The 18,253-nt window shown below is 34.9% G+C and overlaps 1 protein-coding gene and 1 long non-coding RNA gene across 15 annotated transcripts in view; one reads left to right on the top strand and one right to left on the bottom strand.

The window, feature by feature from the left end:
* LOC118014947 overlaps nucleotides 1-9,994 on the bottom strand; it is a 153,788-nt gene extending 143,794 nt beyond the window's left edge. For 12 of the 14 annotated variants that reach the window (XR_004680442.1, XR_004680443.1, XR_004680445.1 and 9 more), the window contains exon 1: nucleotides 9,632-9,994. This is a non-coding gene — a long non-coding RNA (uncharacterized LOC118014947). Of the gene's footprint in view, nucleotides 1-7,836; nucleotides 8,241-9,631 lie in introns of those variants that run through there. The other 2 variants (XR_004680447.1, XR_004680441.1) reach the window with 2 other exon arrangements.
* Nucleotides 1-13,494, top strand: part of IL7 (interleukin 7) — a 47,128-nt gene extending 33,634 nt beyond the window's left edge. The window contains exons 3-5 of the mRNA XM_035011405.1: nucleotides 8,842-8,922; nucleotides 9,994-10,125; nucleotides 12,299-13,494. Of these exons, the coding sequence (XP_034867296.1) occupies nucleotides 8,842-8,922; nucleotides 9,994-10,125; nucleotides 12,299-12,418 (333 nt within the window). The 3' untranslated portion in view covers nucleotides 12,419-13,494. The remainder of the gene's footprint in view (nucleotides 1-8,841; nucleotides 8,923-9,993; nucleotides 10,126-12,298) is intronic.
* The last annotated feature ends 4,759 nt before the right edge of the window (nucleotides 13,495-18,253 follow it).

The raw sequence follows: 18,253 nt of genomic DNA, 5'->3' as shown, positions 1-18,253 counted from the left end.
GGGAGAAGCAGACTCCCTGCCGAGCAGGGAGCCCGATGCGGGACTCGATCCCTGGACTCCAGGATCATGACCTGAGCCAAAGGCAGTCGCTTAACCAACTGAGCTACCCAGGCGCCCAGGAATATTTTATTTTAATAAAAATTATTGTAAAGAGCAAAGAGACTAGTCACAATCTTTACATACAATATATGGCAATATTAAAGCAAAAATTCTTAGAAGTATGTCAATCTTCTCATTCCCTTCTGTCTTGGAGAAAGACATAGCCTCCTGTATCCTTAAAGTAACAACTTTAAAAATGCACTTGAGATTTTATTCCACATGGCCTCCTCTTAGACTTAATTTGATTTAATAGTTATCTATTCTTTTTCTTGAAACATTGGCGTCTCCACTGAGAAATTCCTATCATATAACAAATATGTCATGTAACTGTTCCCAAAGAAAGCAGTTACGGCATTACAGTTATGAAAAGGGCTCTGGAGTTAGATAGCCTAAGCATAATTTTTGATTCTAGCATCCACTAACTGTGCCTTTGGACAAATTACTCTGTCTCTTTATGCCTCAGTTTTTTCCTTTGAAAGAAATTGTATATTATGTCCCAGTGTAATAAAGGAGTAATGATAGCAGTGAACTCAAAGGATCTTTCTGAGAATAGGAGAGATATGTAGTTAAGCTTTGTGTGTTTTACAGAAGCACACATTCAACACTGTGATTGAAAGTACCATAGGAGTACTTTTTCATCTGTGAATCTTCAGTACTGAGAACCACACCTTAATCTTGAAGTTGTTCAGAAAATATTTATTAAGTTTAAAAAGTCAATTATATCATCATTATTACTAAGATACCATTCTTTATTTCCCTCTTTTTCTACTTTTTCCATAAACTTTCTTTTTTTTAAATCTTATTTTATTATGTTATGTTAGTCACCATACATTACATCATTAGTTTTTGATGTAGTGTTCCACGATTCATTGTTTGTATATAACACCCAGTGCTCCATGCAGTACATGCCCTCTTTAATACCCATCACCAGGCTAACCCATCCCCCCAGCCTCCTCCTTCTAGAACCCTCAATTTGTTTCTCAGAGTCCAATGGATAACTTCTTAATTAACATCTCTACTATAAATATGACAATGCATTTCCTAAGATGTTTTTTAAGATGCCCTCAATGCAGGCCTATAACGTGATACCCTATGATTCACCAAAATTTGTTGTGATATGTATGTGTTACATATAATTATATATGTTGTCTGCTTTTTGAATTTTATTTTATTATGTTATGTTAATCAACATGCATGACATAATTAGTTTTTGATGTAGTGTTCCATGATTCATTGTTTGCATATAACACCCAGTGCTCCATGCAGAACATGCCCTCCTTAATACCCATCACCGGGCTAACCCATCCCCCTTCCCCCCTCCCCTCTAGAACCCTCAGTTTGTTTCTCAGAGTCGGGGGTGGGGGCAGCGGGAATATGGGTGAAGGTAGTCAAAAGGTACAAAATTCCCATTATAAAATTAGTAAGTCCTGGGACTATCATGTAAAGCATGGTGACTATAGTTAAGAGTGCCATATTGTATATTTGAAAGTTGCTAATAGAGTAGATCTTATAACTTCTCATCACAAGAAAAAAATTGTAACTGTATAGTGATGGATGTTATCTGGACTTACCGTGGTGATCATTTTGAAATATACACAAATATTGAATCATTGTTGTATGCCTGAAACTAATGTTACATGCCAATTATATCTCAACCAAAAAAAATGTCTGGGGGGTCGATATGGGTAAGGCAGGAATCTGCCATTTGAATGTATGCTGAGCCACTTTATGTGACCTTGTGTGGAAAAAGAATGCTATACTCCTACATTGGTATTCATCTTATCTAGGTAAAAATCACCTCTGGGTGGCATCATTTAAAAACACTTAGATTCTTAATTAGTTACTATGGCTGCAAGGCTAATCATAGACGCAGTCATTAGATGATAGCATATTAATCTTCTTTTGATTCCCTGCCTATCTATGTGAACAACCTTAGTAAACAAGTCTCTAAAAAAGTTTATTTTGCAAACTTTGTTTTCAAAGAGATAGGTGTATGTGTATGTCAATATAATATAATAAATATGTAATTATACTGCACACAGTGCTGCTATATTATATATTATGTATTATATATTACATTATATACATATATAAATATGGGTAGTGCTACTATAATTACTATAATCAGGGGAAATATATATGTATATGCCTGTGTTTGAAGTTTTTATTTTAATGAAATCCAGATTATTAATTATTTCTTTCATGAATCATTCCTTTGGAATTTTATTTAAAAAGTCATTACCACTGATGTTGAGTATCATTTTGAGTTTGTTGACCATTTGCCATTTGTATGTCTTCTTTGAAAGAATGTCTGTTCATGTCATCAGCCTATTTAATTGGATTATTCCTTTTTTGGGTGTTCGTTTTTGTTGAGTTTGTAAGTTCTCTATACATTTTGGTATTATGCCTTTATCAGATAAGTCATTTGCAGATATCTTCTCCCATTCCATAAGTTGCCTTTTAGTTTTGTTGATTGTTTCTTTCACTGCGCAGGAGCTTTTTATTTTGATGAAGTCCCAAGAGTTTATTCTTGTTTTTGTTTCCCTTGCCTCCAGAGACATATCTAGTAAGAAGTTGCTACGGCCGATGTCAAAGAGGTTACTGCCTGTGTTCTCCTCTAGGATTTTGATGGATTCCTGTCTCACATTTAGGTCTTTCAGCCCTTTTGAATTTATTTTTGTGTATTTTGTAAGAAAGTGGTCCAGTTTCATTCTTTTGCATGTTGCTGTCCAGTTTTCCCAACACCATTTGATCAGGGACATACAAATCAAAACTACAATATGAGATACAACATGAGCTATCACCTCACACCTGTCAGAATGGCTAAAATCAACAACACAAGAAACAACAAGTATCGGCAAAGATTCAGAGAGAGGGGAACTCTCTTGCATTCTTGAATGCTAACTGGTGCAGCCACTCTGAAAGAGTATGGAGGTTTCTCAGAAAGTTAAAAATAGAACTACCCTATGATCCAGTAATTGCACTACTATGTATTTACCCAAAGAATACAAAAATACTAATTCAAAGGGATACATGCACCCCAATGTTTATAGCAGCATTATCAAAGATAGCCAAATTATGGAAAGAACCCAATGTCTATTGACTGATAAATGGATGAAGAAGATGTGGGGAGTATATATATGTATATACACGCACACACACACATAAATATATAATGGAAAATACATAATATATAATAAAAAAGAATGAAATCTTGCCATTGGTAACAATTTTGCCTTTTGAAAGTGGATCCTCTAGTCCTAGTCAAGCCTTAGGTGATTACAGACATGGCCAACATCTTAACTGTAGCCCCATGGAAGACAGAGTCAGAAGTACGTAGTTAAGCTCCTCCTAAATTTCTGGCCCACAGAAACTATATAGTAATAAATGTTTTTTGTTTTAAGCTACTAAGTTTTGTGATAATTTATTATGTAGTAATAGATAATGAACAAGCTGCTACCAGAGACTTATTCTCCTCATGTTGAAAGACATGAGTACAAGTAGCCAAACCCAGTTGGGCAAATACATTTCAAACCTCTGCTCTTGTCCAGTCTGCAAATGTCCACTATCCAAAGCACAGGCTTTTGGTCAAACTCAACATCAGTGGTCAGAGAAATACTTCTCTATAGGAGGCCATGGCCACTTGAAGATATCAGGTTCAAATCGTTAGAAATTTATAGGGAAGAGGAGTCTTTGCAGATGTGATTAAGTTAAGAATTTTGACATAATAAGATTATCCTGGATTATCTATTTGGGCCCTAAATGGCCATCACAAGTGTCTTTATAAGAGAAAGGTAGGGGTGGGAATGCAAACTAGTGTAGCCATTCTGGAAAACAGTACGGAGGTTCCTCAAAAAAGTTAAAAATAGAACTGCCCTGGGGCGCCTGGGTGGCTCAGATGGTTAAGCGTCTGCCTTCGGCTTGGGTCATGATCTCCAGGTCCTGGGATCAAGCCCCACATCCGGGCTCCCAGCTCAGCGTGGAGTCTGCTTCTCCCTCTGCCTCTCCCTCTGCTTGTGCTCTGTGTGTCTCTCTTTCTCAAATGAATAAATTTTAAAAATCTTTAAAAAAAATAGAACTGCCCCATGATCCAGCAATTGCACTACTAGGTATTTACACAAAGGATACAAAAATACAGATTGGAAAGGATACATGCACCCAGATGTTACACACACATACACACACACACAGGAATATTACTCAGCCATGAAAAAAGAATGGAATCTTGCCATTTGCAGTGACATGGATGGAGCTAGGGAGTATCATGCTAAGTAAAATAAGTCAGAGAAAGACAAATACTGTATGATTTCACTCATATGTGGAATTTAAAAAACAAAACAAATGAACATAGGGGGAAAAAAAGAGAGGCAAACCAGGAAACAGACACTTAAGTATAGAGAACAAACTGATGGTTACCAGAGGGGAGGTGAGCGGGGTGGGGGTATGGGTTAAATAAGTGATAGGGATTAAGGAAGGCACTTGTGATAAGCACCAAATCTTGCATGTAAGTGTTGAATCACGAAATTCTATACCAGAACTAATATTACACTGTATGTTAACTAACTAGAATTTAAATTAAAAACTTGAAAGAAAAAAAAGAGAGAAAGGCAGGGGGAGACTTGACACACACATAGAGAAGCAGGTGATAAAGTTGCAGGCAGAGACTGGAACCATGTGGCCACAAGCCAAGGAACACCAAAAACTGCTGGTGGCCAACAGAAAAAAGAAGAGGCAAACAAATGGATACCTTCCTTTTGGACTTCTGACATCCAGAACTGTGACAAAAGAAACTTCTGTTGTTTTTGGTAATTTGCCACAGCAGCCCTAGAAAACTGATACATCCTCTGATGGGGTAGAGGGAAGAGTTGAATACTAGCTGAAAAATAATCCAATTTAGTTTTGCATCCCTTCAAAGTTAACCAGAAAATAACACCTGCACCCCAGTGTTTATAGCAGCAATGTCCACAATAGCCAAACTATGGAAAGAGCCCAGATGTCCATCGACAGATGAATGGATAAAGAAGATGTTGTGTGTGTATATATATATATATATATATATATGTATGTATTCAATGGAATATTACTCAGCCACTCAAAAAAATGAAATCTTGCCATTTGCAACAATGTGGATGGAACTAGAGGGTATTATGCTAAGTGAAATAAGTCAATCAGAGAAAGTAAATTATCATAGGATTTCACTCATATGTGGAATTTAAGAAACAAAACAGAAGCATAGAGGAAGGGAGGGCAAAATAAAACAAGATGTAACCAGAGAGGAAGACAAACCAAAAGAGACTCTTAAGCATAGGAAACAAACTGAGGGTTGCTGGAGGGGAGGGGGGTGAGGGGATGGGGTAGCAGGGTGATGGATGTTAAGGAGGGCACATGACATAATGAGCACTGGGTATTATATAAGGCTGATCAATCACTGACTTCTACCTCTGAAACTAATAATACACTATATGTTAACTAATTGAATTTAAATATATATATATACACATATATATATCTGCAGAAAATAAAAAAGAAAAGACTATGCATTGATACTACCAAAATAAATGAGCAAATGAACATGTAAATAAGCAAATGAAAACATAGATAAGGAAAATGAAGAATTCCGATCAAAGATTAATTACCTATGAAAGCAGTAGAAAATGTCAGATTTTTCTTCTTAACACTCTCTAAGAAACCAAAGTAAAAAAAAAAAATCTAAAAAATAATACAGTATGAGGAAAAGAGATAACAGAGAAAATGAAGGTGAGCTCTTTAGGTTTAGGAAAAAAGTGGAGAATAAAATGGAAACCAGAAACAAGTGCTCCATTAGAACAGGCATATGGAAGACATGGTGGAGAAAACCACAAAAAATGAAATTAAAAAAATCAAAGGCAAATATATAAAAGAAAAGGTGAAATAGAAAATCCATTGTATACACAATTAGTGTTTCTGAAGAAGATACTGTTACAAGTGCAAGGGAAGTAATTCAAAGAAGAAAACTATGCTGAAATGAAAGACATGTAAATCTATGGATTGAAAATACAATCTATGGATTGTATTTTTAGAACAATTTATATAACATCATGTTTTATACTGGAAAATATTGCGATTCACAGTCATTGTGATCCTGGCTTTTCTCTTAATTTTCCATATCCATATTAAATATGAGGAAATCTTCAAACATGTCATGATGCTTATAAGAAATTATTATTGGTAAAGTAAATCAAGTAAAGTAACTCAAGAGATGGATATCTAAGGTTCTTTCCAACTCCGTGATTCTATTAACCTTAGTCTGAGTCATCCTTCTTATCAGGCTTGAATAAAAACAATTTCAGAAACCAACTGTAATATGCACTCATATATACCTGTTAATGTATTCATAAAGGCACTGAAGTCAGTAATTGTTACCTCTATAGGAGTCAATCTTTTAGTGTATAGTAACATCTTTATATACTGTAGCAAACATTTGGCAAACAAATCAACTGGTATAACATTACTTTTCTGTATGTTATACATACATATAAGAACATATACCTACATATAAATGAGTTTTTTAAAAATTCATTGGAGCAATGGCTTAACCAAGTGGCTTTTTACATATTCATGTGCCATGCAATTTGTTAAAATGATGCAAGAAATAAGTACTAATTCTATGCTGTATTTTTGCATAATATTTTTGGTAAATTGGAAAACATGCACATTTGTCTATCTTCTTTTTATCCTAATGTTTCAAATTTTTATCTAAATTCCAGCTAGCATACAGTGTAATATTAGTTTCAGGTGTAGAATTTAGTGATTCATCACTTATATATAACACCCAGTGCTCATCACAAGTGCCCTCCTTGGGGCGCCTGGGTGGCTCAGTTGGTTAAGCGACTGCCTACAGCTCAGGTCATGATCCCCAGAATCCTGAGATGGAGTCCCGCATCAGGCTCCCTGCTCAGCGGGGAGTCTGCTTCTCCCTCTGAACCTCTTCCCTCTCATGCTCTCTCTCTCAAATAAATAAAAAATCTTAAAAAAAAAAAAAGTACACTCCTTAATGCCCATCACCCATTTATCCTATCCCCTGCCCACCTCCCTCCATCAACCCTCAATTTGTTCTCTATAGTTAAGAGTCTCTCTTATAGGTTTTTTTTTTTTAATAATGGCATAGCAAAAATGAAATGCTCTATGTTTTATCAAAGAGAAATGTATGTATGATTTATTGTGGGGGTTTTTTTTGAGTTAAATGGAAACCCATAGGAAGTTGATTTAATAGGTAAATGTTAATTCTTTACTACCTCTTCAGGAATGTGTATAATGGCAACATGAGGTTAGTTATAGAAAATATATCCATTTGCACTTAAGATATTTGCAGTATGACTGAGGAGACTGGCACTAACAAATATTTTGTTTACAAAAGCATACACTTAACAAAGATAAGTGATATAAAAGTGTCCAAGGGATGATGTAGTATCTGCCCTTTATATCAAATGGCAACAAGAAACTGGGACTGTGCTTTCTTAGTCTGTTTTTCTCCTCGGGCTTGGCAGGGATCTTGCACATTGACTGATAGTAAGCGTTGGGTGATTAAATGAATGTTCAAACACTAATTCCTCCAGTAAAGCAGATAGTAAATACAATTAAAGTCAGGATAAACCCAGAGACCATTTACACTTTTCACAGGTGACCAGAGTAATGCACACTTTTCTGAGAGACAGATGAAGACTAGAAGCCCGTGACTAAAGCCATTCTTCCACTTACCCTATTTGTTTGGTGACAACATACAGGCTAAGATTGCTTGAAATCCTTCTGGAAGCTCTGATAGCATGGCATTGTTAATTTGCTTGACAGAACTAGTCCAATCCTGTGTAGAACAGAATCTGAATCCTTAGGAAATTCTTCCTAATACCTCAACTAGATTCCAGATTCGGGTAATGCCCACCTTCTACTACATTCCTTAGAAATAAAAAATGAACAAGTATTGTCTGCTTTCCTACTCCTTTGTAACAATACACACACACTTGATCCCATTGTTTCTTAGCAAAGTTCTGTCTCAAACATCCCAGACAAACTGGATTATTAAAAATGCTGTAGAATAGGGGCAACTGGGTGGCTCAGTCGGTCAAGCGTCCGCCTTCGGCTCAGGTCATGGTCCCAGGGTCCTGGGATCGAGCCCCGCATCGGGCTCCCTGCTGGGCGGGAGGCCTGATTCTCCCTCTCCCGCTGCCCCTGATTGTGTTCCTGCTCTCGCTATCTCTCTCTCTCTTTCAAATAAAATAAATAAAATCCTCAAAAAAAAAATGCTGTATAATAAATGTCAACTTCACTCTGTCAAGAGGTTTTCTCTTATTCTTATGTAAATTCTTTTTGTTGCTCTTTTGTAGTGGCAGGAAACTGGACTGGAAAACCTCTTAAATGCATCTCAACTTCATGATTTCAGAATTTATTGTACTTTGTCTACATAGTATAACTTCTAAAATAGGTACTTCTATTTCCCCAAATGAACCAGATCCTCTCAGTGATTTATGGGATTAAATTATGGAGTCTGGGAGAAGCTCTAAATATGTGAGGGTTTGTGTATATACTTGTTTGTTCTTTAACTATAGAAAACTATTCTTTATGCCTAGTCAGCTGAGCCATGCTAAAGTTATTTTCCTTAAAATGCACATATTAAGACCAAGTATTATAACATTGTTGTTTTTAAAATTGTTATATATTAGAAAAGTCCCCAATTTAACCATACTATTATATAATTACTTTTTACAGGACACTATGATAAAGAATCGTACCAATTGCCCGAATAATGAACCTAAAGTTTTAAAAAAACATGCATGTGATGATAATAAGGTAATAATTATTTGGAATTTATATGTCATTTAAGCTTGATTTTATAGAAGCTTGTATTATTTGTATGTGTTAGATAATTATATTCATTATATTAATAACATATTCTTTTCGTTCTAACCAGACAATTCCCACTGACCTATTAAATTATACTATTGTCTTCTTTTATACTTTTATTTTACAAAAAGCCCTATGCTTATTTTGTAAATATTTTTTTCTACTTTAGCATTTCAGTTTTCACTTTGAAAATACTAAAACTGCTGAATTCAAAGACACACATATCCCTTATTCGTGACATTCTTATGCAGGAAAATGCTTGTTAGAGTGATTGCTTGCCCACACACACACAAACATCAGTCCTCAGCATAATTTACTTCTAGGACTTTGGATTTTTTTCTTTCAATATTTGCTTATTTTCAAACAACTACTACCTCTGGTCAGTGGAATATTAAAATTTACCAACCTTACAACAAAAGTTTGTGTCATGTCCTTCTAGAGAAACTAGTATGATATTCGGTAGTCTTTTTAAAACTCATAGTAGCTGAGTTAACCTCATAGTATCACACTGTATATTCATAAATTCTTTTTATTTTAATTTCTTACTTTAAATATTTGAAAGACTTGTTTGAGGTGAATATGGACCCTTTTTTATCATTGTCAGCTATTCATCCATAGCTCAAAAGGTACAAAAATAAGAAGAGAAATCACATACCTTTCATTATTGTTGCCTCCAGAAGCCCTCTCCTTTGGTTGTCTCGTTTAAAATGGAATAATCTTGTTAAATGTTCATCCATAAGTGATAAGATCATAAATTTATATTATAAAGAAAAGAGACTTCAAAAAGTCAAATAACCATTAAGCCAAATTCTAGGCCCTCCAGACTGTCACTCAGGAGCTAAACAGTTTTAGTCTAGTTGCTTGTCAGTCATGTGATTAACTGGAATGGAAATCTGGGGCGGAGGTGGGGCATTATTGGGCAATACAGCTCTGGCTTTTGGCTCTTTAGGAAAGCTTGTCATTTTTTAATATTTTATTTGAACCACAACGCTTCTGATTTTTTTTTTCCTGTAATAGGAAGGTATGTTTTTATATCGTGCTGCTCGCAAGTTGAAGCAGTTTGTTAAAATGAATAACAGTGAGGATTTTAATCTCCACTTATCAAGAGTTTCACAGGGCACATTACAATTGTTGAACTGTACCCCCAAGGTAAGTTGTTTACTTTGAACAAGAATATCAACTAGTCCTGTGATAGGATACTATAATTCTCTAATGATCATTATCTATTATCATAGAATTCTAACTGCTTATTATTACCTAAAGTTGAAATAGATTATGGAAGCAGAGTAAAAATAAGTGAGTGCATACCTCATTGCTATGATAACTTTGAAGGAGCTTAATGTGATAACTTGGGTGGGAATGGTAAATTTTTACCTCTAAATCTCATTAATAATTTTAACCCATATGTACACATTTATAAGAACTCATAGACAATAAGACAGATAATCAAATGTATTTAACAGATATCTTTACATGTTAAAACTTTACCTGTTAAAACATATATATATATGTCCAATTATTTTTTTTGCTTCAATAATTTTGTTAAGTATAGGGCTAATTTTTCCTACTTGTCTGCTAGTGGTTATGAAATATAACAAAACAAAATTTGGAAGACACAATCTTGATACTAAGCCACAGTATGGAGAAAAATATAGTATCTACTTTATAGGATGGTGACAGGGTTAATTAAATAGCATAATTCATGTAAAGTGCTTAGTACTAGAAAGGTTTCAATAAGTGATATATTATTATTACCACAACTCCCACTTCAGAAATTTTACCAGCTGCCTCACAAAGCCAAAAGGTTTCTTATGATTTTTTAAAAAGAAATTTTTAACATTTTCATGACAGAAAAAGGGTCTTGTGTGTTTTTTTTTTTTTTTTAATACCAGTAGTTGCCCACAGGAGGTAAGATTTAAGATTATCCTTGAGCCCTGTTGACAATGATGAAGATGATAGAATGTGAACCACTTCATTTATCATCACATTATCTATTTGATGCAAGCCAGTCTCCTCTTGGTGTCCTGGATTTGCCAAGTTTATTTCCAGTTTTGCCCCCTTACTTATGTTAGTCCTCTATATGAAATTTCTACTGTTCTCTTTTCTATAAATCTGTAAGGGAAGAATCACTAAATTCTACACCTGAAACCAATTTTACCATATATGTTAACTAACTTGAATTTAAATGAAAACTTTGAAATAAAAAAAATTAAAAATAAACATCCTAAATTGTTAAAAAGAAAAAGGAAAAGAAAACTAACCTGTCTTGCTTTTTCCTTTTCCCTGATACTCTATTTCTAAATGAAATTATTCTTTTTTCATACTATCAAAAAATAGATTCTCAAAGAGATTAGATGAATTTGACAGCAATATAAAATTTAGCAATGCCATTAATGAAAGGAGCAATAAAGGAGCAATGCCATTAATGAAAGGAGCAATCTAATAAAGATTAGATGAATTTGACAGCAATATAAAATTTAGCAATGCCATTAATGAAAGGAGCAATAAAGGAGCCATTAATGAAAGGAGCAATAATATTCAATATTATGAATGTGACTTTGTTTTTAAGGAAGGAATAAAACTACCTTCCCTGGGTGAAGTCCAACCCACTAAAAATTTGGTGAGAGTGATTGTATAATTTTCTTTCTTCATCAGCTTTTTATTCAACTTAATTCCTTTATGTTTCCCTTTGAATTTTTTCCTTTTTTACGTTTCCCTTTTCCTTTTTAATGGTTCGGTTTGAAAATATTCATTATAATGTTAATAAAAGGAGACGAGAGGTACCCCTTAGAAATTGGATCCCTTTAAGCTACACTTTTTAAAGCCACTCCTTTATTTTTAATTTTTTTGGAGTTTTATTGATTTATTTATTTGAGAGAGAAAGCATGCAGGGGCGAGAGGTGGGGGAGAGAATCTTAAGCAGGATCCACATCCAGTGCCTGAGCCCCATATGGGTCTGCATCTCACGTCCCTGAGATCATGACCTGAGCCAAAATGGAGAGTCAGACACTTAACCGACTGAGCCCCCCAGGTGCCCCTTAAAGCCATTACTTTAAAATAAAAGAAGCTAGGGAAAATATCAGAGCACCAGTTTTTTTATAAAGCAACAAAGTTAGAACATCAATAGGTAATAAGCAAAAGACATGAGTGAACTACTTTTATAGAACATAAACTAGAAAACAAGTATATGAAGAAAATAGCCATCCTGGTCAGTCAGTAAACCTTCAGCATAACCTAACATGATGGAAATTAAAGATTGAACATTTTAAAATGTGTATTTTTTAAATAGAAATTTAAAACTTTTTTTTATATATTTTCCTAGGAAGACAATAAATCTGTAAAGGAACAGAGAAAACAAAAGAGCTTGTGCTCCCTAGGGATACTACTACAAAAGATAAAAACTTGTTGGAATAAAATTTTGAGGGGCCCCAAAGAACATTGAAAAATATGGAGTGGCAATATAAAGACACATGAGCTTCAGTTGTATCCTTCAAGAATCTATCTTCTCGTACAATTCTTGGGGCGGGGGGCGGAACACCCTAGAAGTTACAGAATGCATCCTGGTGAAAGCGGATTAGAGCAATTTCTCAACTGCTACTAGAAGATGGATATAAACAGTGGAAACCAAAGGCTGCAATCGACAAACCTTCATATGTTTTTCGACATATATCAATCAGTATTAATTCTGTGATTTTTGTAAGACAATCCAAGTAAGGTGTTAGTTGCAATAATACTTTTTAAACCTGTTTTAAAATTTCAGAAGACATATAAGATCTGTGAAGTATATAAGCAGGAATTAAAAATTAACATTGCTTTTATTATCAAAATAATTGTATGCACCAGCATACTACGATGAGAGTGGAAATTGTCTTCTGTGCTGGAAATGTTTCCGAGTTAACAGATGTGGATAATGCCAATGAGAGTAAGAGTTAGATACCTTAAAGAAACAGTGGTATGAAGGAGTCCAAGATCCTTAAGAGAGATGAAGACATGTAGTTAAACTTGAATGCATAAGACAGTGCCTCCATTAATGGCATAGCAAATGTTTTAAGATGACCACAAAGAATGATTTCACAAAATAGCAAGTCACCTGTTCTAAGGATGCTAAACCATAATACTGAGTTACTTTTGTCATTTATGTGTAATAAAATTTGTCTAAATGAGTTTGCAATTTGGGAAGTATATTTTTAACAGAATAATATATGTTGTCCTTTTAATTAATGGAATGTGTATTTAATTTTGACACTGTATCTGTATTATATAAAAATATTTTCATACAGTATTACAAACAAATTGCTGACTTTGGATAACATTTCTCTTTTGATAATAAATGACCTATGTAGTAACACTGTCAGATTCACTTCATGAATTTTTAAGAATTTTTAAGACAAGATTTTTAATACTGCACTACTATTTGATCTCTTACTGTCATCGAATATGTGACTTTTAAAACCTTATTAATACTCAGAATGTAAATGAGACCAAAACTATATAAGAACAGGAACATTACTTTCTATGTTAAATTTTAACCTTTTAAAAGAGACTTTTGTATATACCAGATCCAGTTTAGAAAGGTCTGTCAACAGTCTTCACTTACTTACAAAGGGAAATGAAAACCCTAGTCGAGAGCCAGAGTCTTCCCGCAGCCACTCAACTCACATCCTTCCTGCTCTTGTACACCTTCATCAGCACCTGACCGGCTTGATTTGAGCTTCGGGTGATGCACTGTGTGGTGGGGAAGGCCTTCCTCTCAGTCCATGTTTATGTCTCTCTCTCCCTAACCCTTATGCCCTTCACCCTCACTAGTGCAGATTCCTGTGTAGAACTGTACAGAAAGTTGTACAGAGTTCACGGATTGCTCCACTCACAGGGCTTTGAATCAAGTATGTTTTCTGTTTGGTTTTCATTATTGACTCCAGAAAAGGGAGCTGACGAGTACTTTTAGGAGCAAACGATTCTTCACCACGCTCTTTCTTTAGAGGGACTTTTCCAAGTAAGCTGTGCTTCCTTCTACCATAAAACGTGGTCAGCTCTGTGATACACCTCCACCCTGATGAACGGGCGCTGCTGGTAAACCATTAGCTATAGAAATGAGGGAACTTTACGTTTCTAAACGTAAACTCTTAAAACTGTCCTTGAAAGTATTTCCATAAAGGCTGTCTAAAACATCCCTAACAAGTATTGAAATAATTCCGAGATTTTGGTAAAATAAGGAACAATATCTTTAAATGCTTGCTAAAAGTTATTAAAATTTTCTTCCTTGATTTTCATTTGTTTATGGTACATCTGAATTTCAGAGAAAATTCACACTCAAAACAGTATTCAGCATACACTGTTGTGTCAAATGCTTGGGGAAAAAAACAGCCACACATTTATGGTTATATTTGCCTTCTTTGTTTCCTACCCACTAGCAAGGTAAGTAGAGACAGGCAGGCTAATTAATAATGAACTTGGACATTATACTTTTATTATTTATACTCCCCAATTAAAGACTTGGTTTTTTTTTTAAGATTTTTTATTTATTTATTTGACAGAGAGAGACATAGCGAGAGAGGGAACACAAGCAGGGGGAGTGGGAGAGGGAGAAGCAGGCTTCCCGCAGAGCAGGGAGCCCAATGCGGGGCTCGATTCCAGGACCCTGGGACCATGACCTGAGCCGAAGGCAGACGTTTAACGACTGAGCCACCAAGGCACCCCAAAGGCTTGTTTTATTTCAATGAATGTTTTCTTTCAAATATGTATGTGGATGCTTTAAATCAGCATTTTCTAAAGTTTGTCCCAAGAAACCCTAATCCTCATCAATGCTACAAAAAAAGAAGACAATGACAACAAAGAAGATGAAGAAGAAAGAGGAGGAGGAAGAAATGAAAAAAGGACAAAGAAAAAGAGGGAAGATTCTGTATTCTGAGGTCAGATAAATTTTCTCTTGGAGAGTCACAATTTATATAAGCATATTATAAAAGGCTGTGTAAACTCAATACCGCTTAAAAAAAAAAAAGTTTAACACTAACATAACATTTCCAAAACTTGACTAGAGAATGCTAGTTTTATGTAAAAACCATTACCTAAATGTACTTCGGGGAATATTGCATTATACAAAGGGACTCAGTTAAAAGTCTTTTAAAATAGGCTTTCAAGGAATCTCTTGAAGGAAATAACTCCTTTCAGGATTAAGACAGTTCTATTAAAACTAGAAAAGTTTCTTTGCCTTAGGCCATATTTTCATTGACAGTTTACAAAGGACATTTCATCAAATCTACTGTAAATATTTCTCTAGAAACATACATCCTCTACTCTAAGTCAGATAGTCTTTATGGTACTCTGTCCATGCAGTCTTCATGTCTTTAGTTATTATGCTCTTATTGCTTAGAAAGTTCTTCCAAATTCTTTCCAGATGCTGCTCAAACTTCAAGGGGCATCTCAATTCCTTTCTCCTCAATTGCTATGGCTTCCATGATAATTCTAGATAATGTTAATATTTCTTCCTTTAGTTGCCTAGCACTTACTTGTATGTATCATGCATTATTATCAGATTCATCTTAATATTTTATCTTAAATACAACTATTATTTACATTATTCTATTTATGTTTTCTCCTGAAAGAGTGTATGATCTTTTATGTTCCCTTCAGCTCCTAACGGGAAAAGCCAGGCATATTATGGTTAATAAGTAAAGACAAATTGCGTTAAACCAGTGCATTAATAAAATGTATTTAATTATCAAAAATTACATTAGAATAATAATAGGAAAATAAAATCTGTGGAAATATAATAGGACAAGAGAAATAAAATAGGTAGGTACATTGATAATCACCAATTCCAACAGTTTTTAACATCTCAATATCAAAATATATGTATGCACCTAGATTCATGAGTTATTTAGTATTTAAGAAAGATGCAAAATAGTTACTTTTGTTTGGGAATAACTTGGGATTTATTTTCACTTGTTTGTTTTACATCTTCTCCATACAAAATGCTAAGAAAGAAGTGCGTTTTTTCTGTATATAAGTGGGGGAGAGGTTAGATACACTTTAGGATCTTATTCTCAAAGTGAATCCATTTTTTTAAGTGGGGCTTGAACTCACAACCCTGAGCTCAAGACCTGAGCTGAGATCAAGAGTTGGACACCCAACCAACTGAGCCACCCAGGTGCCCCATTAAAGTGAATCAATTTTCTATCTATATTTTACATGAATAAAATTAAGACATGGCAACATTTACAATTTAGGATTTACTGCTCTTGCTTGCTGATTTTTTCCTTAAGACCTAGTCTACGGATTCCTCCTTTCTGACGCCTTCCCCCACTTCCCAGGTGGGGTTAAGGATTCCTTCATTTGTGCCTCCATTGCTAAGCTCAACAAATAGCTCAATAACGTACCAGGTACGACCATGTGAGAGACGGAAATGTGTTTGTTAATTTCTACCTCTGATGTTTATCACAATTTTTTTTAAAGATTTGTTTATTTGAGAGAGAGAGAGAAAGCAGTGGGGAGGGACAGAGGGACAGGGAGAGAGAAACCCTAAACAGACACCATGCTGAGCACAGAGCCCATCATGAGGCTTGATCCCATAATCCCATGACCCTGAGATCACGACCTGAGCCAAAATGGAGAGCCTGATGCTCAACAGACCACACCACTCGGGCACCCCTGATGCTTATCACAAATTTTATGTTTGAAATAATCTGATTGAAATGGGAACATTTTACTTAAAAAATTAATTGGGTAGGAACTCTTACAAATTGTTCTGGAAACGTTTCAAACACTATCACAAATAAAAGGACCTTGGTTTGCAGAACATCTAATCAGGTAAAGTAAAGCTTCCTAGGAGAATCAGAAAGATCTGCCAGAAAAGTACAGAATGACCGTTATCTACCCTATCATCTCCTTGCCTAGCATTCCCAGCAGAAAGGAAATCTTTAGCTGTGAAAAATCTTAAATGTGTAGACAAATACATCTTCCTACTTAAAAAAGAGGTATTACTTTCACTAAGGGTAAGTCAGATACCAGGGTTGGGACTTATATCTTCACAGCCAGTGGGTTTAAAGAAGTTCCAGCTTTTGAATACAGACCACTTAATGGGAAGATGCAACACAGATACAGATAATTAAATCATTCAACAAATATTTATTAAGTATCCATCTCCAATGTGCCAGTTCTGGTCCTAGGGGTACAACAGAGTCCCTGCCTTCAGGGAACATATATTCCAAAAGAGGAGACAGTCCACGAGTGAACAAAATTATTACAGAAAACAAGTTCTATGGAAAAAAAAAAAAAACAAAATAACAACCCGAGATAGACTGACTGATGGAGACAAGGGGTATTTTAGGTTAGATGATCAAAGAAGACCCCTTTAAAGACATTTGAAAATATTTTATTGGTCTCAAAAATCTCAACATATATCACTGGCAATATAAGTTTCATTGAGGGATTCAAGTGTTTTACAAAAGATCAAAACAATACTTCAGCTATAAGACATAGTACACTGTCATAGAAATAAATTATGAAAACATCAAATGTTTGAAGTAGTATGTTGGCCTTAAGTAGTAATGTACAAGCTTTACTTACATATTTTGAAATAATTTCAGATATATGGAAGACTTGCAAAGATAGTACAGAGTGTTCCTGTATGCCCTTTACCAAATTTCCTCTAAGGCTAACATCTTACGTAACCATGGTACATTTATCCAAACCAAGAAACTAGCATTCTTTGTTGTGGGGGTGGGGTTGCTGTTCATTGTGGAATGTTTGGCAGCATTCCTGGTCTCTACCTACTAGATGCCAGTACCATCCTCCCCCAAGTAGTGACAATCAAAAATGTCTGCAGACATTGCCAAAATGTCTCAGGGAAAAAGTTGAAACCAATGTTCTAGAAGTTTTTGGTTTTACATTTTACAGTTTAGGTCCATGACTCGTTTTGGGTTATTTTTGAATATAAGGTATCATAGGGGGGTTTTGTTTTTTTTATTTTGTTTTTCTGCATAGGGACATCCAGTTGTTCCAGTACCATTTGTTGAAAAGACTACATGCAGTTGGCCTTTGAACAACATGGCCTACCGTCGACCGAAAGCCTTACCAACAACAGTCGATTAACACATATTTTGTATGTTATATGTATTATATCCTGTAATCTTCTAATAAAGCTAGAGAAAAAGAAAATGTTAAGAAAATCATAAGGAAAATACATTTACAATATTTGTAAAAAAATAATCCATGTATAAGTGGACACATGCGATTCAAACCTGTGGTGTTCAAGGGTCAACTGTACTTTGTCAACTGA

The sequence above is a fragment of the Mirounga leonina genome, unplaced genomic scaffold (genome assembly GCF_011800145.1).
Source record: "Mirounga leonina isolate KUSES-001 unplaced genomic scaffold, KU_Mleo_1.0 Mir_165, whole genome shotgun sequence".
NCBI classification, from domain to species: domain Eukaryota; kingdom Metazoa; phylum Chordata; class Mammalia; order Carnivora; family Phocidae; genus Mirounga; species Mirounga leonina.
Note: the sequence above shows the minus strand (reverse complement) of the source record. Positions and strands in the feature narration are given on the sequence as shown.